This window comes from Rhineura floridana, chromosome 1 (genome assembly GCF_030035675.1).
Source record: "Rhineura floridana isolate rRhiFlo1 chromosome 1, rRhiFlo1.hap2, whole genome shotgun sequence".
Taxonomy (NCBI): domain Eukaryota; kingdom Metazoa; phylum Chordata; class Lepidosauria; order Squamata; family Rhineuridae; genus Rhineura; species Rhineura floridana.
Genome location: NC_084480.1, coordinates 174,497,116 through 174,519,885, shown reverse-complemented (window position 1 = coordinate 174,519,885; position 22,770 = coordinate 174,497,116). Strand labels below are relative to the sequence as shown.

The 22,770-nt window shown below is 44.6% G+C and overlaps 1 protein-coding gene and 1 long non-coding RNA gene across 3 annotated transcripts in view; one reads left to right on the top strand and one right to left on the bottom strand.

Moving 5' to 3' along the window:
- SLC4A9 (solute carrier family 4 member 9) overlaps nucleotides 1-22,770 on the top strand; it is a 57,478-nt gene that overhangs the window by 23,692 nt on the left and 11,016 nt on the right. The window contains exons 5-15 of one of the 2 annotated variants that reach the window (XM_061586950.1): nucleotides 1,370-1,527; nucleotides 2,879-2,966; nucleotides 3,637-3,791; nucleotides 4,852-4,968; nucleotides 5,238-5,412; nucleotides 5,701-5,834; nucleotides 7,244-7,515; nucleotides 11,352-11,407; nucleotides 13,028-13,060; nucleotides 14,292-14,405; nucleotides 20,051-20,212. In XM_061586950.1, the coding sequence (XP_061442934.1) occupies nucleotides 1,370-1,527; nucleotides 2,879-2,966; nucleotides 3,637-3,791; nucleotides 4,852-4,968; nucleotides 5,238-5,412; nucleotides 5,701-5,834; nucleotides 7,244-7,515; nucleotides 11,352-11,407; nucleotides 13,028-13,060; nucleotides 14,292-14,405; nucleotides 20,051-20,212 (1,464 nt within the window). Of the gene's footprint in view, nucleotides 1-1,369; nucleotides 1,528-2,878; nucleotides 2,967-3,636; nucleotides 3,792-4,851; nucleotides 4,969-5,237; nucleotides 5,413-5,700; nucleotides 5,835-7,243; nucleotides 7,516-11,351; nucleotides 11,408-12,865; nucleotides 13,061-14,291; nucleotides 14,406-20,050; nucleotides 20,213-22,770 lie in introns of both variants that reach the window. The other variant, XM_061586941.1, reaches the window with a different exon arrangement.
- LOC133365288 (uncharacterized) lies at nucleotides 48-22,128 on the bottom strand. The gene is made up of 3 exons (XR_009758156.1): nucleotides 21,736-22,128; nucleotides 4,161-4,409; nucleotides 48-1,587 (listed from the first exon to the last, which is right to left on the bottom strand). It is a non-coding gene; the product is annotated as an uncharacterized LOC133365288 (long non-coding RNA).

Here is a 22,770-nt window from a genome sequence, read left to right as displayed (position 1 = left end):
CATTCTTTTCGCTTTTTCCAAGCTCCGCCTCTAAAACCTCCCCCTATCAACCAATTGGTTAGCAAAAAAATTACGTATGCTCCTCTCCCCCTTTGCAACGAAGCACAATATGGCTGTAAAGGAGTTCTCGCCTGGGAAGGAAAGGCTGCTGGTCGGTTTCACGCCTGCCTTGTTTGTATTTGCGATATTACACTTAAACGAATGTATGCTTTTCTGCATTTATTGATATTTAAGGAGATACACACGCTGGCAATTGCACTTATTTCTCCAAAAAAGCAAGAAACATGTCACCCCCCCCTCCTCCCTTTCCTTCCCTTCCCATGGAGAATGAAATTGACAAAGCTTTCCGGAGCAGGCCTGAAACCGACCAGCAGCCCTTTTCTTGTTTGTATTTGCGATATTACACTTAAACAAATATATGCTTTTCTGATTTGAAGCAAAAACCACAGCAAGTAGAATGAAATTGACAAAGCTTCCGGAGGCAGGCTGAAACCGACCACCACCCCCTTTCTCGCTTGCTGTGCATTGCAGATCTCATCCAGAGTATTTTGCAGGAGGGATTCAAATGCATTCTTTAGGTTTGTGCAATCAAAGTGGATTAAATCACTCTGTTGCCCTAGCCCAACAAATCTACTTTTTAAAAAAGGACACTTTGAGGTTTGCAAAGTGACAGGGAAGTGTGTTGAAAAGTGTGGGATGAACAAATGATTAACGGGGAGATGTGTAAACACTCTGTAAGAAAATCAGGATGAATGCTGAATAAACAGGTTATCTAGAGGAGTCAAATAACCAGGAACTTACCAACACATGTGATCCATATACTGGTACTGCAGAAAAAGAGTGAGCTAATATGCAGTGCCTGTAGCTGCCAGTACAGTGCAGTGTTCCACTCATGGGGGTCCTTCCTATCCATTGAAGAGATCCACTTCTGCCATGCTGCATTATAAAGTATTTCAATGCTTTTAGTCAGATGAATAAAAAGTGTACGCATATGTTTGTGTGTGGAATTTTGCTATAGCTATGAAATGCATGAGCAGCCCCTGCCTTGCTTCATTGTGAGTGAAAATACATCACCAGAATGGCCATTAATTTTGGATACTCAGCTGGCAGTGATTGGAAGGGTTGGCTATAACATTGAGACTGAGAAGCTTTCCAGGTGATGCTTTTATTTTTTAGTGGAAGGAATGGGCAGCAGTCACTAGTAGCATCCTTAAGAGGGTAGTTTGAACACTTCACACACACACACACAAAAAGTGTTAATGGTGCAGAGGCTTTTCTCTCATCTATACAGTCACCAGCACTCGTTCAGTCACCTCGCTGTTGCTCTCTGAGCTATGCATCACCAACTGTGGGTTTCCCTTCCTTGTAGCTTAAAAATCACTTTAAGAAGAAGATTCCAGCCGGGACTGAAGTGGCTAACATTCTTGTAGGAGAAGCCAGCTTCCTGGAGAAACCCTTCATTGCTTTTGTGCGTCTTCAGGAATCAGTGCTTCTTGGGAGCTTGGCAGAAGTTGCTTTCCCTAGCAGGTAACAAACAAGCAGGGAGGCAGGCAGACGGGCAGGTGACTTCTAGTGGAACAACATTTCCTGCATGAATGCAGGGAGGGAGAGGGGGAGGGAGAGGGAGAGAGAGAGAGAGAGATCAAGTTCCCATGCAGTTGTCAGTCTGATGCGCAACTAGATGGCTACAGGCTTTCCCTGTCCCACTACTGCTATGTAAACAGTCAGTTTGTGGTAGCTGGGTGCTAGCTACAGAAGATATATATAGGCAACAAGCTATCAGGGGTCAACAGTGAGCTGACCTGGGCCTAGAGAGCCCTGTGTGGTTGCCCCTGTCTCACAGCCACCACCCAAATGGCTGAAGTTATGGGAGATCATTTAAATTGGCTAACTGGCTTCAATAAGGTCACAGTTTAGGTCCTTCTGAAATATTCATCCTAATCTATGCTATGCTAAGTCTGTGAATAACAGCCAGTCCTTTCCTAGGCTTATGGAGAATAAGGCCAGTGGCAAGCCATGGTTATTGTGTTTCTTTCTCTTCATTCCTTTGAGAAATAATCCATCCAATTACGCTCACAGCTCAGTCCTATGGTCCCAGCAAGATGGCAGCCCGTCCCACACAACTTAGGGTATTGGTAGCCAATGTCATGACTTCCAGATGATGTTGCACCAGAATTCCCATCATCCCCAACCATATCCTATGTTAGCTTGGGCTGATGGGAGATAATCCAACAACATCTGGAGGGCACCATGTTGGCTAACCCTGACTTAGGGCATTCTCAGCTTGGCAGCACCCTGTTTACTTCTGTTAGGCCTAAACCAAACTCTGAGACAGACCACAGCTGGCGGTGTGTTTTGGGTAGAGGCAGACCAAGATCCTTAAGGCCAGAGGTAAAATAAGGTAGGCTGGTTCTACAGGAGGCAGATAAGTATGAAGAGGGCCAGAGACAGACATGTGTTCAAAGGTGGTCAGGTTCCAGGTCAAGCAGATAAGGAGGGCAAAATTAGGAATGAGTTGCCTAGACTGAATAACCACACCTAGAATGTCAGTCATATAGAGTCAGCCAACCCTAATTGGTTCCACAGGTCACCTGCTCTAGCTGGGCTAATGAGCCACAGTTCTCTCTTTCTCTGGCCATTATATCAGGCATTGCAGCATAGCAAAGATGAGGCCAGTAACTTCTTCAGTTTGAGAGCTGACCTGCTGGTGCAAGGAATAAAGCACCTGAGCCCTATTACCTCAGGTAACTTACAACTTCATAGCAATTTGTGCTTAGGATATGACTGTGGCCCCAATGAGCTGCTTGCTCTAAACAAGAGAAAATTAGCACTTGCTCATCTTTGATGCCACTCATGACAACTCTGTGACTCTGTCTAGGTTCCTCTTTATCCTCTTGGGTCCCAGAGCCAAAGTGAAGGCCTACCATGAAATTGGCAGGGCTGTGGCCACTCTCCTGACAGATGAGGTAAGTTTGGGTGTTGGTAGGGAAGTGCAAGGTGTTGCTGTTGCCCAATTAGGATATATGTAGTGCTGAGTGCTGCAGTTTTGGGATAGCATGATGGTACCAAAGCCTGGAGGAGGAGTCAGCAGATGATTAGTACCCCTGAGGCAATCTTTTAATTGCCCAGGAAGGAATAAGTCTCTCTCTAGAAACTTGGATTTCTAAATAGAGTTGTCACCAGTTCAGACTTCTCAATGGGCTGTTCATATTTTTCAGAGCCCTGTCCGTAATAATTATGGAATACATTATGGACAGAGTTTGTCCGTATTCTTTGTGAAAGGAGAATTGTATGACTGAACAAACCTCATATAGTCCTACTTTCTGTTTCAAATGTATGTGTCTTGTGGCCTGGTGGGGAGGGAAGGAGGGAGGGATTCTGGAGGCAGCAAAGAGCAACAGCATGTCTGCTTCAAAATAATAAAAAGAACTTATCAGAGCAAGCTATTCTTGTAGAAATACAATCCATATAATGTAGGAAAACTACAAATTGCTATGTAGGCTAAAAGGGAGTTATAGTAACCATTAAGCATTAGTCATTTATTTTCCAGCTGCAAATTACATGATTAAAATAATTTGACTTTAGTTATGATTATACTTTGGCCCCAATAATGGAACTAACACCATTTCTTTCCAGCTTTTCCAAAGGGTTGCCCGGAAAGCAAGAGACACAGAAGATCTCATTGCAGGAATAGATGAGTTTCTGGATGAACTGACTGTCCTGCCCCCAGGCAAATGGGACCCAACCACCCGAATCACCCCCCCAAAGTGCTTGCCCTCGCCACAGAAGAGGTATATACAGAGAGGAGCTGGGAATGGGAAAGGAAAGCATGAATCAAATTTTGATGAATCTGAGATCTCTTTAGCTAAAATTGTAATATTGTTTTAATATTTGGTTATTTTCATGTACACTGCCTTAGAATCCCTAATTTTGGATGAAGGTGTAGTTTAGACATGTTCAAAATAAAATAAACAAATTTATAAACAAATTAGCGTAGAAAAACCTGGAGCATAAAATACTTATTCTGAAGTACTGCAGACCCAATTTTTCTAGCCCAGTAACAGCTTGTACAGACATGATCACTGTGGGAGGGCGACAGAGCCCCACTGATCCCTCACTGATGGCAAAGCATCCAGACAATGTAATCCAAAGTAGCACACCTGTGGCTGAAATGTTACATTTTCCCAGCACTTCAGCCGCTATATCTTGTTACTGGGAAACTGGGGTTCTTCTCCTTGGTAGTGCGGTTCTTGCTAGCCTCATTTTCCAAAGCTGTGCATATGTTGCAGGTTTTTATTTGCTTCTTTGCAAAAAGAGAATGCAGTTGCTCTGTTCTGCCACACAGTTTTCCATGTTTTTTTGGAATCAGCTGGGCATGCCTAAGACTCCTCCAAGGCGATGTGTGCTACCTTTTTTAAAAGAAGAAAGCAAAGAGGGTGGGATGGGGTGAGACAATTGTCTGATTATATCTGCCTGTGGCAATGCTGCTACCAGCACTACAGCTAACACTTGGACTATGTAAGATAATGCTGTTAATTATTTCTCTGGACATTATGTTGTGAAGTAAATGTGGTATTATCTGATCATCGGTACAAACCATTGGAACCCCTGGTGGGGACAAGGGATAAGGCAGCTGGAGTCTGACAGTTGCAGGCAGGAGCAAAGAATATTGCTGAGGATCATAGAATCATAGAATAGCAGAATTGGAAGGGGCCTATAAGGCCATCAAGTACAACCCCTTGCTCAGTGCAGGGATCCACCTTAAAGCATACCCCACATCAACAGCCCCCAGCCGAATGTTGCTTGGTGCAAGGATGTGTCTTCCCTAAAAGTTGCCCCTTACATTCTTAGGATCTCCTTGCACTTCCGTGAATGGAATCCTCACTGTCATGGGAACGTGTCTGCCATAGAGGATCGGCACGTCCATGGACACCAGCATGTCAGTGAAGAGCTGAAGAGGACAGGAAGGTAAAACTCGGAGAGAGGCCTGGCTGGGGGGAATTGGTGGGGAGAGAGGGCTTCTCTCCAGGCCTCTGGAGTGGGGAGTCTTATACAGATACAGGGGTGGAACATTGCTAGCTGTGCACCAGGGTTGCATTGGCCTGGAACCAGAGGCAGTTTGTATTCTAATCTATGCCTTTCCCAAGGTTACAGCTTTAAAAGGGGGAAATTCCCTAAATAATTATATACAGCAAATGAAAACCCAGTATTAAAGAAACCTGTTTTTCCCCTTGCAGACTGTTTGGAGGGTTAGTAAAGGATATTCAAAGGAAAGCCCCTTGGTACTGTAGTGATTTCTATGATGCCCTCAACATCCAGTGCTTTTCAGCCATTCTCTACATCTTCCTGGCCACAGTCACCAATGCAATTACCTTTGGAGGGATGCTGGGAGATGCGACGGAAAACATGCAGGTATAAGCCAGAGCCCTGCTAGTAATGTACTGTACACAATCACTTGGTGGCTATCAACACCTCTGCTCCCTTCCCTCCTCTGCTTCATGTTGCCACAATATCCTGCACAGACACACTTGTTGTGGGACAGTAGAAGGGAAGAGAGCTGCAGCAGCTCCAGTGTGGAGCATGGGAAAGGGACCTCATGCCTGTCCACCCATCCACTCGTGTGTATCAATCAGCTGAGTGCTGCTGGCTTGCAACTACCATTCAACCAACCAGAGCCATGTGCTTCCTCGTGTGATTTAGGGTGTGCTGGAGAGTTTCCTGGGAACTGCGTTTGCTGGAGCTTTTTTCTGCCTGTTTTCTGGTCAGCCCCTCACCATCCTAAGCAGCACTGGGCCTGTCCTCGTCTTTGAGCGACTTCTTTTCTCCTTCAGCAAGTAAGTAAGGCCCTCATATCAGCAAGTGCATATCGGATGCAAGTCTTGAGGAGTTCTTTTTGCTTATTCCCCACTGAATGGTTTGAGATTGCTTGAGAGATTTGTCGGCTGAATAGCTAATGCCAGACCTCCAGTATTCAGAAGAAACTTTTCAGTTAAACAGGTGCACTTGTGCTTGCGGTTTACACCGTGCAGTGGATCTTAAGCTGCTCCCAAGCGATTGCTATTTTGCATACTATTTTGCATACTGGCAAATTCAGACTGCACAATTAAAGTGGATTTGTTGCTCCTGAATAAGAAACCTGATTCCCTTAAAAACTGGACTTTTTGTGATAAGGAAAGTACTGTAAAAATGCATTGGAAAGTGTGGGGTAACAATTGCTTTGACACAGTGTCATCTAACCTCCCCGCAAGTAAATAGCCGACTTTGGCTATCTTTGTGCAAACAAATTGGGAAGAATGTTTAATAAACAGGTGGTCAGGAAGTGACCTCAGATTTTAACACAACTGCTTATTGTCTACAGTGACATCCAGCAGCTCTCCAGGGTTTCAGACTGGGGGCTTTTCCAGTTCTACCTGGAAATGCCAGGGTTTAAACCTGGGGCCTTCTGCATGCAAAGCAGATGTTCTAACACTGAGCTTCAGCCCTTCTGCTGAAAAAATATTCTGAACAATCTTACCAAAGCATTTAAAACCAGGATGCTGTTCACTGTTACTGGGAGACATGTCAAAGCATTTACAGAGCATGGTTCAGCATGCCAAGCCCAGTGAGAAAATCAGCCTAGCTTAACTTCCCAACATAAAAACGATCATATAATAGGCCTTGGCTAATCAAGTGCAGGCAGGATATTTCAGGATGACAGTAAGGGTTTGTCTGTTGGTGCAATGTTTCTTTAACAGACAATACTACTCAGCTATGTAGAGTCTGGCAGCTGATCAAGCTGGTGGCACTGACTCACAAGCTGCAGTAATGAGAAAAGGGATGCTCTCTAGCCCTTTCTTCCCTTATGAATGCATTCCGTTGTTCATAATCGGATAGTTTCATTTGTCAACTGATTAGTGTGAATGTGTGAAATAGGTCACCTCAGACTATGATCTCTTACCATCTCTCAGTAAATACCAACAAGTGAGCCAACCTGTTCACAGTTGAGACAATTATCAATGGAGATTCACTACTAGTGGCTATTGAAATGTCAGTTTCCTGATATGGGGAGAGGGACATAAAATTCCATTGCTGGATTGGCTGTAGATGTATCTCCCTAGCTGCTATGTGCCTACCATGCTGAGATTTGGGGCAAGAAGTGCTAGAGTTGGATAGAGTGTCTAGTTATTAATATCCCAAGCTGACTGCTGTCTTGCAAGCAACCCAACCCATTCGTGAAATTATTTTGGCTCCTCTTTCCTACCAGAGACTACAGCTTGGATTATTTAGAATTCCGCCTCTGGATTGGCCTCTGGGTGGCCTTTTTTGGCCTCATACTGGTGGCTACTGAAGCCAGTTACTTGGTGCAATATTTCACACGTTTCACCGAGGAAGGCTTCTGTGCCCTCATCAGCTTCATCTTCATCTATGATGCGGTTAAGAAGATGCTGTCACTGGTGGAACACTACCCAGTCAACTGGAACTACAAGATCAGTGACGTCACCTTGTACAGTTGCACCTGCAGTGTGCCAGAGAGAGGTAAAATGAGGAGTTAATTCTAGTGTGATGGGTGGATTGGAATGGCTGGAGACTACCAGGTGTGCTGCTGACCTTTGTTTCATTTTATTATTATTACAATACTTATATCCCACTTTTTCACCCTCTTAGGATTTCCACAACATCCTACATTACAGAATTCAACAGCCTGGTTCCCCAGATTGGGATGGATGAGAGTTGTAGTCCAAAACATCTGAAGGGCACCAGGTTGGTGAAGACTGGTGCACAATAATATTCAACCCAGCCTTCATCTGTGAAGTCACAGGAAAGGCTCTTCAAACATTGGTTGGAGTGTGTTCTGAGCCACTAACATGATTCATGTTCATTCATGGCTTATTTCTTTCTTTAATCAACTGAGACTACTTATTATATATAAAATAACTGGTTTACAATAAGGAGTCAAAGGCTCTAGAACAACAGAGTCAAAGACAAAATGCTATGTTTTCAGTAAGTGTCTGAAATATACTATAGATTATGCCTCCTGGATTAACAGGGTAGTAAAAGGACAGGTATCACCACAGAAAAGGCCCATTTCCATATTGTCACTAGATGGCAGTCTGTGGGTTGTGGCATGGTCAGCAGTCTCCTGCAACGATCTCAGTAATTGCACAGGTGACCACAATGTTAGTACTTATCTTAGAGCGGGTCTGATATATTACAATATTCAGATACATTGTCACCTGTTCGGTAATGGATTTATTAGACCCCCTCCAGGAAGATATTCAAAAGGGTCTCTAGCAATTAGCCAGGATACTGCCTTGTAAGGGGATAAATTATGCATTTTTAAACTCCTTGATGAAACCTACAGTAGAAAAGCATGTGCAGTACTGTTTCTAGCTCTAAATGGTTACAAAGACAGTACCTACCCTTGAAGAGAACTTTAGCAGATCTGCCACCTGGGATCTTGGAGGGTAAAATGTTAAAACATGCCAACAAAACTGTTTTTCTGTCCTTGGATATTGTTAGAAAATTTAGATATGGCATTTGTTTTTTAGCTGCAGACCAAGTAAGGTCCAGTGACCGTTATGCCATAAAGTGCAACAAAGGTCATGGTCAGGGAGGCTTGTGGAGAGGAGATAAGGAAATGTGGTCCTCCCTCTTCCCCCACTTTTCTCTCTTCTGGAACCTTTTCATAGCATGAGGTTTCCTAATGGCATATAACATGCACTCCCCACTCCTATGATCCTCATGCCCATCTCCAGGATTCTATAAGCTCTTACTGGTTAAATTATTAAAAATCTGGGTATATGTAAAAACAATAAACCTTCAACAACAGCAGAGCAATGTAAACGTGCAGTGAAAATAAAAAATGCAGCCAAAGCCTGAAGAACATAGCCAAGCCACATCTTTTAACTCTTAATCACTATGTACCAAAGGCTTGGGAGAAAAAAGTTTTTGGTTGGCATAAAAAACCTAAAATGGTGCCTCCAAATAAAGCTGGGGAATAAAGTCCATGTTCTGCTGCAGCTGACAAGACCCTGCCTCACCCATTATATACCGTGACTTCTGACAGTAGTAGCATCCTGAGCAGGGCCACTGCAGATTATCGTCATGTTTCCTCTGTCTAAGGCAGTTGGGCTGGACTTGCAGTGGTTCCCATTTGCAGTGTCGTCCAACGCACTCTGAAGCAATCACACACCTGACCTGTGCTAACTAGAAGTGCTAAAAGAGGTCTCCCAAACTGTAAAAGAGCTGTGATTGGCCCAAGCATCCCCAGGTCATGTACACGGTGTAGTTGAAAGCAGAGCTTGGAAAAGTTACTTTTTTGAACTACAACTCCCATCAGCCCAATCCAGTGGCCATGCTGGCTGGGACTCATGGGAGTTGTAGTTCAAAAAAGTAACTTTTCCAAGCTCTGGTTGAAAGTGGATGTGATGCATTCTATGTGTGCTTTTCTTTTCATGTCATCTACACCACGTTGTACTCATCCAAGGGGCAAGCCACATTTCCCCCCTATTTAATTAGGATTTTCCCGATCTGTAGATAATAAAATAAGTGGGGGGGAAACCAACATAAAATCACATGTTACCTGAGCGTGGACACACTGAAGCAGATTGTGTGGGCGAGGTTTTTTAATATGCGGTTTGACATTTTGATGGATGCTATCTGTTGCCACACCCCCTACTCCCATTTCCTATGCACAACCTAGCCATTTTGTTTCCATCAGCCCAAAGTAAAGGATGCTGTGTGCCTATTTCCATGGTTGTTGCTGAAGGAACATTCACAGTAAATTAATTTATTTTTTAGAAAAACACAACTGTCTTGCGCAGAACTGCTCTTGTGCAAAAAAGCTATATGAAGAAGAAAATTGGTCCTTGCAGGTTCAGGAGGAAGGAAAGCAAAAGCAAAACACTGTCTCCAAATCCTGCTATCTGTGTCCTGCCTTGACTGTGTGTGCAACATCCTGTTTATGTTCTTAAATCTGATAAATAAAAAACACTTTTTAAAAAATGGCTGTTTTGCTCACTGTGAAACATGCTTGAAACTTTGGCTTTGATGAAGGTTCGTTATTGTGCTAATCCGATTGATAAAACCTTTTTTTTAAAAGTGTGTGCACAGGTAAGCAAATACCTGTGTGCATGCCCACAATTGAGCTCAGGTTTCTGGAACTTCCAAAGGGCAGGGAAGTAAAGTAGGTGTGTGTAGGGGGTGGGGAAGGGACAACTCTACAGAGGCTACATTCAGACATGGAGCTTATTGCATTAGTTAAATGGATTAAAATAGTAGTACTCCTGTCCTAATTTCTAAAATTCCTTTCACGCTGCAATACCTGTTGCACTGAAGAATCGTGGCTTTTTCAGCTGATATACTGGCATTTCACACAAATGTCTTCCACACTGCTGCAATGAACAACACCATGTTTTCATTTCTCACCCATTATATACATGTGCACTGTAGTTCCCCCATGATGAACTGTGCAAGCTTGTGTCTGCACACAGAGGTGGGGGGGGGAAGAGGAAGGAGAAGCTGCTACCCATGCCTAAGCTGGAATACTGGTACAATTTTCATTGGGAGCAAACCTAAAAGGTGGGAATGCATTGCATGCTAGGATGCCTATCAAGTGAGTGGCTGCAGCTAGCGTAAAACTCCAGTGATTTTTCTCGGTTCCCAAGCTTGCAAACAGATTATTTCTGGAATCATTTATCATGGAAATGAGCACCAAACTTCCACTAGATCTCCAGAACTAGCTTTCACATCGTGTGAAAGATCAAATAAAATGTGCAAATTTAAGTAAGAAATCGTCAGAATAATGGAATCAAGTGCAGTGTGAAAACAGCCACAGTGTGAATTCATCCCACCAGGCATGGATAGGAAACATCAAGATAAATTTAAACTGAAAGAGTCATGTGTAAATGAAGTGCACACAGAAAGATCGGTTGTGTGTGTATCAACATCCTGTCGACTAAACAGCCCCACTGGGGTCTGAAATCGGTATCACAAAGAAGCTGCAGGCTCTCTGCAGACTTTGATCCGGTTCTGTCAACATATGTTAATTGTCCAAATGTTTGACATCTTGTGCTTAGGCACAATGAATTCTCTGTCCACTGGAAACAGCTCAGCCTCCAGGTACCCGCCTTTAAGGATAGGGGAGACTCTGCTGCAGCCCTGTGTTTTAGGGTCCTGCAAGGAAGCAGTACTCTGTTATGTTGCTAATCTGTGTATGTGTGTAGCCTGACCAAATAATTATGGTACAACAGAAAACACATCTAAGGAATTCTTCAGCTTACTTTTTTTGCACCCTCTAGTCTTCAAGCTACTGTGGACCTGAACAATGGTCCAGGATAAGAACTGATTTTTGCATTGACTGTTTCTTGCAGACAACTCTTCTCTTTTGAACAAGACACTCTTCTCTGCCTTCAGCAGTTTTGGAGAGGTAAGAAATTAAATCATTGTCATTGGTTAGGATGTGAATGATAGGGCAAGGTTCAGAAAGTCTACTGTCACTAATGCAGTTGATTTAAGTTAGGATGAAGAATGTTATGTCCCTTGGTTGGAGAACTTTGATCTTTCCCCATAACATAGCTGGGATGGGTAGAATGCCCCAGGATGGGACATCATATATCCTATGCAGTAGCCCGCTTGCTTCCCCCATCCCCATGCTCACTCCACCCCCATTGCCAACATACATCATCACCCTTATGCTGATTTAGTATTGCTCATTTGAGAACATTACAGACTATCAAATGCTAGACCACTCTGGAGTCCCTAATACAAGCCATCCCATACCACCCCAAAAAAACAAATAAACTCTCCTCTCCCATTTTATTAGTTAGAGAACTCTAGGCCACTCCACTACTATGGCAGATTGCTATGATGGGATGAGCCTGCTGCAGGAGGGTGGGTAAAAGAAATATTTTGGCTGCAGTTGTCAGTGGCTATAGCCTGGAGATGCACCCACACGCCCCACACCCTTTCCCTTAGCAGGTGGGTTAAGTCTGTGATTTCAGCATCCTGGTGGTGTCCAACTGTCCAGATCTGTCGGGAGAGAGGCACAGTATAACTCTATGTTCCATGTGCTCCTCTTTCTGGAAGGGTGGACAAAGAGGCCTGAGGCAAAGATGGCCCCCATTCCATATACACAAGCCAACAGCACTTCAGCACTGACACAACACCTGAGGGCAGCAAGCTACTGTAGCTGGTAAAGGGTAGATCACATGGTACACAGAGCTCTGTCTTCTAATGGAGGGCAACAGATGCAGGGGTCAGGAGGAACAGTCAGGGGACTGCCACTGCTACCCCCACCCCCCCAGCAACCACTGCTTGAGGTAGCTGCCTCACACTGCCTAATGGTCTGGCCAGTCCTGTCTCTGGTATCAATCTTAGGCTGAGAACACCCTAGTTGCCTACAGCAAAGTGTTTCCATTAGCCACAACTGGAGGGGGAATGGGTTCGTTTGTCGATTACTTGCAGAATTGCTTTGAAGCTGAATTTTTTAAAAAATGCACTCAAGCTGCTCCCACCAGGTTTGACAGTAAAAGGGCAAGGTGTGACTAGCATTGTGTTCCCCACTTTTCAGAAGACAGAGGTGGAGACACACAGGAACCGTCAGAACAGTGTGTGTTTCTACCAGAGGTAGAAACCTCCAAGGTGCTGGAATGCACCAGGGACAGAAGTCCACTAGAGAAAGGCACAAAAGGATGCCGTGCGTACAGAGAGATGTAATGCCTCCCCCATTTCGTCACGATCCATGAAATTTGGATCAATTTCACAAAATATTTTTACCCTCCTCCATCCTTGATAATGGCACATCTTTCTGCCACACTCTAGGCTTGTGATCCATTTCCTTAAGTTACTGCATTGTTCTTGCTCATAGTTCCTTTTTTCTCCACAGCAGTCAGATTTGGAATCTGGGAACTGGTCCCTGCTGACCAAAAAAGAGTGTGTGCAACTAGGAGGCCACCTGGTGGGCAGTAGCTGCAACTTTGTGCCTAACATCACTTTCATGTCTTTCATTCTGTTCCTGGGAACATTTCTCTGCTCCATGGCCATGAAGAACTTTAAATCTAGCCGCTATTTCCCAACAGCTGTGAGTACCTCTCATCTCTCATCCATTCCCTGACTACAGTGACTGTTTTTTTAATCTGTGTAATCATTTAATATTTTATTATTGTGAAATACCTTGTATACCTACAGAGCAGACAGGTATGATATAAATAGAATTGATGATGATGGTTGATGATGATAGCATTCAACATGTGTGAACTTTCAAGAAATTGGGGAAGAGGCTGAAAGGCAACAAAGGAAGGCGTGTGACTTGCATTCCCCCCTCTACTTCTTCTTAGCCTCCTGCTTTTTGGCATTCAGGCCTAGCATCAGTATATGGTATGGTTGAGCAAATGCCAGGTTCCCAGGGCCCCAGAGAGTCCACCACAGCTGTCACCACCCCCCTTCCCCCTTTTAATTTAGGCCCCAGCTCTGAGAAGTACCAGATCAGTTGGCAGTTGCTGCTGCCACCTCCAGTACCCTCAATGTCTTTGGGCCCCATCCCCAACGTAGCATCCCGTGGCAATACTATATTGGGCCCCAGAGGCATTCTGAGTAAATGAAGAGGACAGTGGCTGCAGCTGCTTGGCCCATCATTTGCTTTCTCAGCACCAGGCTGAGAGAACAGCAGACAGCTGGACTAGCTGATCCATTTAGTGTTGCCTGTATCTGCACTGCTGCCTGCCACCACCTGTCCTTCCCATTAACTGCTGCAGGCCCCCATCCCTACCCCTGTGTAAGCTTGTCTGGGGGGCCCACCAGGATGGTGCATTTGGGGAGGCTCTGAGGGCCCATGCCCAGGGTTTCCTCAAACTTTGTGTTGGCCTTATCCCATTCACAGCCTCACTCGCATCCTCCCCTTCCTCATGTCCCCCCTCACATCTCACCAGCCTTCAACCCCACTTAAATCTCACCTGTTTTCCTTGCATCTTTCCTCCCCCCTCATCCCCTCCCTTCAGAGGTGGAAGTGCCCAACCATTAATGAAGAAGGGCAAGAAAACCGAGGCCACTGTTTGAGGTGCACCTATAGCTTTCCACAGAATCCTCTGAGCTGACAGATCCCACTCCCAGGGGAAAGGAAGGACACCTAATTATTTTCTTCTCCACCTGGTGGTCTCCCTTCCTTCAGTTGATGCCTTCCTGCCCCTTTCTGGTTTTTGTTTTTTTACATCCAAGGGTTGCTTGGAACAGAGAGACTAACCTTAACTTTGTGTATTGTGAGTGTAAAGTTTGTTTTGCCAAACTTATGGCAATTCTTCCATTTGGCTTCATAGCTGAGAAGGCTAGTGGGTGATTTCTCCATTATCCTGGCTATCCTCATCTTCTGTGGAATTGATGCTGCCCTTGGATTAGAGACTCCCAAGCTCATTGTGCCCAGCACAATCAAGGTGAGACTAGCTAGGATCATACAAAAGCATTATTCTGCTAGGTGCAGAATAGGTACAAGTGATGTTTCAGGTACCATATATTTCTATGGAATTTTAAAGGTGCGACAGGAAGGTGTTCCGATGTTGCATATGAAAGAAGTTTAAGTAAAGAATCTCTCTGGATATAGCACACTTGATCATATTTCCTAAGAAGGCAGATTGGTAAGGCAGCTCTGCATAATGTAGCATTGCTGTTTAATAATGGCAACATACTGAAAAGGTTTTGGACCCTTTGTACAAGAAATGATCTTTCTGATTCCAGAAGGCTGGGCAATAATGCATGATGGGGACTATGATTTCTTAAAGGCCTTTTCAAAATGGGAATGTCTTATCATGGCCTTATTTGACCTATATAGTCCTTTGGCTCAGCACACGTTATCGGGACTTCATCTGTGCTTTCTTGATGAAATGAAAGATCATATATTGCAGTGCAGCCTCTGGGTCTCTTGTCATACTAGTACTCTTCTTAAGAGGGCAGTACTGGCCTCCGTGTATGGGTGTGGATGTCTCATGCTAGGCAATGGGCAACTTTTAATTAGTGTGCGGTGTGCGCATTAGCATGAGTTAAATAACACACAGTTGAGAGGCTCAGTGAAGAAGCCAGAACTGGAGGAGTCATAGAGAAGAACCTGTCTTCTCCACCTGGACAGGACTAAAGTAATACACTGTATTGCTGACATTGGTTAGGGGTGTGTCATGGAAAATTTGCCCATGTATACCTCTTGGTTCTTTAGGGACTGACTGACACACCCTCTCTCCCTCTTTGAAGTACACCAAGAGGAGTAATAATGCATAGCAACTTTTAAGTGTTTAGAGTGCTTCGTACACATGATCTCTGTAACTCTTATCAGCACGCAGAAAAGAAGGTCAGTATTATTAGCAACATGTTGCAGATGGAGGACTGAGAGACAGTGGCTTGCATAAGACTACCTCGTGACTTAATAGCTGACCGAGGCAAGGTTTGAAGTGGGAACTTCCTGGTTCCCAATTTACACTCATAGCCACTACACAGTATTGACTGCTGGGTATAAAGGGAGAACATGGAGAAGTTGTACTTACCTTTAAAAATGTCCAGTGTAGTGGAAGCAGAGATAGTACTCATAGCTGTGCAGCATATCCGGAGACCTGCCTATTACAGCAGGTGGGGGGTGGGAGGGAGCTGAATGAAAGGATTGGGAAGGAACAGCGAGAGAAGCCATGGCTGCTGTATCAAGGAATTTACAGCTCCATGCATGTTCTCTGGGTTGCAATCTAGCAACCCTACCCATAATGCACCCTCAAAGAGTGCCAGGCCTGCACACCCTTGCCAAGTTTTATTCCTGCCTACATGCAGTAGCATAGTGGCAAATCAGAAGTGCAGGGTCCTTTCATGTTCGTCACAGCCACACACCCTCCCCCCTTCTTGCTGCAGGTTGAGAGTGAGATCCTTGTTAATGCCTTCTTCCGTAGCAACAGACAACCCTAGGAGCCAATCAGAATGGAAGAGGAGAGTGTTAGCTCCTGAGAAGAGTCTTCTCAGTGGCTGACTCGCCTCCTTTCACTCTCATTGGCTCCAGTCACCAGGAAAGGGCAAGGAAGCATTTTAGAAAAATTTTCTCAGTGGCTAACACACACCCTTTTCATTCTGATTGCCTCACAGGATGCTAGAGACATAGAGACCCTGCTGGGACCCTGTTTCCAAAAAAGTAAGGGGTCTAAGACCCCCAAGACCCTAGATGACTGCAGCCCTGCCTAGGTTTACTCATCTGTGCAACAAGGAGACTTTCTCTTTTGCCCCAGTCCATCCTCACCCATTGCCATCAGTAAGAGAGGCACCAATCAGCTCCTAAGATTCTTTTGTATACAGACAACATATTGGCTGGTCAGGAACAGTAGGAGACCCACTTTTTTCCTGGTGTGTTCCTGTGCTTTTGAAGGCCACCTGAAATGTGGAAACTAAGGGAAGCTTTTCCTAGCATGAAGATATAGTGATGTGAAAAGGAACATCTTCTAAACTGTGCTTTGTGTTCGGCTGATATTAAAAGCAAAGGGGTAGGATCAGTAAAAAGGTAGCAATCCTGCCAACCGGGCTCATTGTAAAGACTCATGAAGCCTGTGAGGCCTTTTAAGGCATCTACCCCCAAATGAGGAATTATGAAGGGAAGGCCTTTGACTGAATTCACCTTACACAGGGTGAGTTTAAACAAGCATTGCACAATAGTGGGCAGCTATACAAAAACCAACCCCAGATTCAAGAAGCTGAGGACATTCTCCCCCTCTGGGATGAGCCCAGCATTCTCCTATGTTTGGAATACAAATTACAGACATATTAGGTAGCTGATTGATTTTATTTATATGCTGCCTTTCCACAGCAAGCTGTGCCCAAAGCAGCTTACAACAAACATTCCATCCAATCCATCCAATCCAGATACAAAGCATTGGGATAGGGGAGAGAAGTCAGTTGACAAAAAGAAACAATAAATTCAAATCAGAAAAAAATCAACGATTTAGCAAACGTAGAATAAATCATATTACAAAAGAGACGGTCTTCTAGACTTAAACATAAAGCAAGCAAGTGACCAGACAACAAGGCTGCAGATGCAGGTCCCATTGTATTCCTAGGAGCCTCAGCAGAGCCTGGCTTAAATACAGTTCAGAGGGGAGATGGCCTACAACTGGCTCCTTCTCTCCTCCAGAGGAGACCAGCAGCAGCACAAAGGGCAATGATGGCGAGTCCTCTTTCCCTGCCTCCTGGAAGTTCTAACTGCTGGGTCAGGTCTTATTGCACTTCCTAGCACAGATGATTCTCCCAGCATAAACTGAGCATAGAATAGATTCAAATGGATTGCCTTGCTCTTCCCCCTATCCTATATGTAGTCTGTCTACCCTTTTTTTAATGTGCAGCGTACTGGTTTATTAAATATAATGTACGTTGATTCATTTATTTTAAAAAGACGCAACCACCTTTCATATAGCTGAACAGTGCTCCGGGGAGGAAGAGATGGTTTTGTAACATCCCTGCACTGGTCTCAGCCAATCAGAGCTGCCTTCTGCAGCAACACACAGAACTGGTTTCATCTGAGGTTGATCCAGGAAAGAAGATGGGATGTTTAAATAAAATGCGGTGAGTGCTCTCACCACCAGACTGTACGGTATGCACCCAAAAACTCTACCGTTCCTATAGTAAAGACTGACACTTCATGCTTGCAGCCCAAAATATTTTACAGAACTAGGTAATCAAATTAAATTATAGCATATTAATGTCTCAAAGAGTGAATGTCAGGGCTGAGCATCCATGGCATCAAAGTGCCTCTCTGCTAAACAGTGTAACAAGGGAACTCATTACTAATTTGAGGTTCACTTTCCATGACTCAGAATGCCAGTTGCTGAGGAGCCGAAGTAGGGAGAATGCTGCTTTACCTAGGGCCAGGATGTTGGATTAGATGGGCCATTGGCCTAATCCAGCAGGGTGCTTTTTGTCTTATAAGAGGGTTTGCAGAGCTAAGTAAGAGAGCTGTCCCCAAAATTCTGTTGCACTAGCAAGTATCAGGCAGACACAGAAGAGTTTTATAGTTGATCTAGCTTCCCCCACTTCTTCCTAGAGCTAAGCAGGGCCCTCAACCAGAGCATGCATTAGTATTTGCCTCCTCCCCCACTCCCTGAATCATTCTTGATTCCGTCTCTCCTCCCTCTGTGTTGAATATTAGGTTGTAAGCTTTCCAGGGCAGGGCCTGTCATATTGTTTGTTACTCTGTGAAGCGTCATGCACATGCAGTGCTATAATTTTTATTTATTTATTGCTTCCAGCAAATATCTATACATAGATTTTTAGCCCAATTTCTGTTTACTGAGAAATAAGCTCCAGTGATTTTACTCCCAAGTAAGAGTAAATAGAATTGCTTGTATTAGACTGTTTAAATCACATGTGAATAACCTGTGGCCCTCAGCTGCTCTCTTGGCCCACCAGATCGAGGGAGCCACACCTGCTTTCCCCCACTAATCAGCTGAGCAGGCATCACTGGGCAGTAGGAACAAGCTTGCTGTCCCTGAGCTGCTGCTAAGCAGTGTGGCAATTTAAGCAGCATCAAAATCGTGGATGTGTCTGTGTGGAGTTAAAGCCTCCACTCTCCAGTGACCCTGATGTTCAAAAGATTGCTGACTCCACATCATCCCCATTTCCCAGGGAACCCTGCGAACTATATTACTGTGAGGGAGACAAGTACTCTCTAAGAGACATCTCACTTTCCTTCCCAGACTGCAGTTACCAGGTTTTTTGGGAAATCCTGGACAGTTAAACTGCTATAAAACTAATACAGGTTTCTAGTATGAATTTGCCCCATGAGCCTTCAGTAGTTTTTCCTCACAAGGAATGTGCAAAGGCTGCCCTGAGTGCTGAGATGCCAGACAGGCCCTTAATCCTCAACTGCCTCTCTGGAGTGGTCTGGTTACAGCTATGGATCCCTAGCAGACCAGACATTGGAGACCTACAGACCCCCTTGGCCTTTACAGACTACTGCCATAGTAATTATGCCACAGCCAGGCAGCCGTGTAATGGTTCCACCGATGGCACAGTGCCCAGTGAAGCAGGAGCCAGCTGGTGGCTCATGTCCAAGCTGGAGCTGCCCTGCTGCAGGCCTGGGTGGAGGAGGATTAGCAGAGGCTCCACTGGGAGCAGCACTCCCTACATGCCAAGGGAGGGGCGCAGGAGCAGAGCTTGGAAAAGTTACTTTTTTAAAACTACAACTCCCATCAGCCCCAGCCAGCATGGCCACTGGATTGGGCTGATGGGAGTAGTAGTTCAAAAAAGTAACTTTTCCAAGCTCTGCGCAGGAGCTCAGGGTCTCTCCTCTTACCAGGCAGCAAAGAGGCACGTGGGCCAATGTGGGTGAAGTGGCAGTGTCGACAAGAGGAGGTGAGGGCCGTTGGGGTGGGGAGGGTGCCCCATATAGGTCTGGCTGACTGGTTGGATGCTTCTGCACCCACAGTGATCAGCATCTGGCATTTTTCTGCCTGTCTTTACAAAGCTTAAGTTAATTAAACGTTACACAAGTGGGATACCTTGGCAGAGACAGGGAGGTAATTAGCCCCATTGTTAGATGCTGAAGCAGAGCTTCTGACAAGTCTTCCGACTCAACCTGGGTATGGGACTGGAATGGCTTGCCTTAGCCCTGGTACCAACCCTTACGCCAGTTGCACCCTGTAGACTCCAGTGCAGAGCAATGCCCAACATTTTATTTTATTGGTATTTAGAATTAGAATGTATACAATGGGCTCCTGCTGGGAGGAAGGGTGGGATATCAGTTAATTAATAAATAAATACAAAAGGAATACCTTTATAAAATGGTGTTTGTTTTTTAAAAAGTCATATAACTCTGTCGCAGTATCAACAAAAGACTATCAAGACGCAATGAAAGCAAGCCCTTTCTAATTTAGCCAGCTGGAAAGCTGACTTTTGGGTCCAGCCTTGCACTGCAGCCTGCTTGTTGGATGGGAGTGGAGGTATGGAAAGCTGAGGAGGCAGCACAGGTGTAGCCCAACAAATCCATTGTTGAAATTCTCCTGCCTGCCCTTGGCCCATCTTGTGCCCTACTAACCTTTCAACATACTAATCAACATTTTCTCTGCAGCCTACAAATCCTGCACGAGGCTGGGTTGTGTTTCCGTTTGGGGCAAATCCCTGGTGGATATGCTTGGCATCATCAGTACCTGCCATTTTGGTCATCATCCTCATTTTCATGGACCAGCAAATAACAGCCGTCATTCTCAACCGCAAGGAGTACAAGCTGCAGGTTGGTGCTGGGCTGGGCTGGGTTTCTCTCCCACATGTTGTGACAGATTTCCAAGGAACAAAACAACCATGCAACCAAAACATCTGCTCCAAAGCAAATGACTCAGAGGTTGCATCACCCCAATTCCAGCTGCAACCAGCAGCGACCAGGCTTCCTGTCATTCTGGCGTGACTTCCGTTCCAAAGTTTGGAAGAAGCTAAGGATACTTAAGCATTAGATTTCTGTCTGCTCCCCATCTCCTAGTTCTCAGCACTGGACATAGCAGCATATATTTTTTTCATTCTACGTCCATCTCCTCATCTCCCACAGTCACAAGATAGCCTGTTGTTACTAATGTATGCCAATCGTACAGCTTTCTCTCTTTTTTGTGCATGCATGAATTCGTAATTGCTTTTAAGTCTTTTTAAAGCAAATTTTTGATCCAAGGATTTCCTTGTGAAAGGAAATCCAGTAAATTACATGAACCAATGGAAGGGGTGTGTGTGTACATTTCCCCCCTTCTCCCTGTTTTACAGGGTTCTTTCCTCTCTACCCTATGCTAAAGGATACATAACAGCACACATTTGTGTTATAAAGTATCACTTGTGATTATCTGGGGTCATGTACGCTTGAGTCTTCATTCCAGAAACTTTTTTTCATATTATCAGTGTTAGAGGTCTTTAAGATCTTGGCATAACCTTTAACATGATCATCACTTTGATGCACGTTATTTTATTTATTTTGCTTTATATAGAATGTGCAGACTTTATAGTGGTGGAATGCAATTTGGCTTACCTGGGTTAACTATAACTGAAAACGTCATGCCTTCCTTGGTTACCCATGCTATTATCCCTCTTTTAGGGTGTATTATATTTTATTTATATTAATTAGTACTCCTGTGCCTCTAGAATTTACATTTGTAGTTATTTATGCAGATTTTCTCCTTTGCATACTTTATGCTGAAGCTTATATTTCATGGTGGTGAGTTTGCAAAATTGGGATGTGCAGAAAGGTATGGGGGATGGGCTGGCAGAATCCTTGGAAGACAATACTTCTCTGCCTTAAAACACATGGGCACACACCGCTTGACAGCCATAATGCTTTAAAACATAGTTTGAAAAAGAAATCTGAGGAACCTGAATTCTGTACTAGACTCCAGACCATGCAGAGATTCCCACTTAAGCAGAGTTATAAACAAAACTGAGTAGTCTTCCAGTTCTTGGGAAGAACATGACCATTGTCTTTCATAACCTGAAGATAAACAACTGGGCAAGTTCAAACCAAGGCACAAGTTGGAGGGCCTGTTGTAGCTCCCTTGGAAATGCTGCTCACCCGCTCCACTTCCATCCGCTGATCCGACATCATTGGGAGGGGGGAGAGTTCCTTCTTTGCCATCCATTCCTTTCCCACCAACATACGGTTATAAAAGTATTTATATCCCTCCCTCTCGCAAAACATCAGGGCAGTGTACGGCAACATAAAAACATTTAAAAACAACCCAAATGCTGTTTGTTACATATGCTGTTAAAAAGAGATAATCTCACCCTTCTGTGGAGTAGAGAGCTTAGCAGTTACTCTTCCCACAGCATTCCATGTTGGGTTAATGTGCTAGAGATATCCGTTCTCTGTGTTAGCAGGAACTGGTTCCTCTGGTTGGGTTGTTTGAGGGAGTGCCTGGCATTTCTCTGGTGTGCAGCCTCTTGCTCTTGCTGGGGTTTACCTGGCTGAGACTTCTGTGTGTGTATTGCTTTGTTTTCGTTTTGTTCTGTTGTGTGCCAGTCTCTTGATATAGCAGAGGCTTTTCCACAGGAAAGGAAGTGTTAGGTTCAATGAATCGGCACACAGGGTATGGGGACTAAGCCACTCCATGCACTCATCACAGCTAGACAATATGGACTAACAGAATTAACATGGATAGCCAACGAAGCACCAAGCCCAACAGTCGAAAATATGTCTGCTTTTAGGCTACTTCTGGTTCAGCTGGCTTTTCTTTTCTTGAAGGAACAGCCACCTAGAAACATCCACAGAGAAGCAGAAAACGCTTTTCTAAATATTACATCCTGTGTCCATTGAGACAAGAGGTCTGGTTGCTAATATGAGCAATCAAAGGAGGTCAAAGATTTTCAAGGAAAGGCTGGGCAGGGATCTATGAAGAGTGCTTAGACCAAGGTTATCATGTAAGAGTAGGATATGCCAAACAGCTGGGGTTTGAGCTAGATGTGACAGAAACATGTGCCCCAAGGGACGATTGATGACTGAAGCTGCTATTGATCATCTGTCTCTTAAGAGAATGTGTAAGTGGTAGATATAGCAAAGAGTGCCAAACTTACATGAGTCCAATATACCCTTTTACCACGAGACACTGAAACCAGTCTTGGGGTCCTGCCATTCACTCTGCCCTCATAGTCAGGATTTCACCTTGTTATAGCTATAGTGAATGGTGGTTATCAGTTAGGTGCAGCCTTTCCCAACCTTTGGATCCCTAGATGTTGCTGGACTGCAACTCCCATCAGCCAAAGCCAACATGGCCTATGGTCAGGAATTATGGGAAATGTAGTCCCACCCCACCCCCAGTGCTT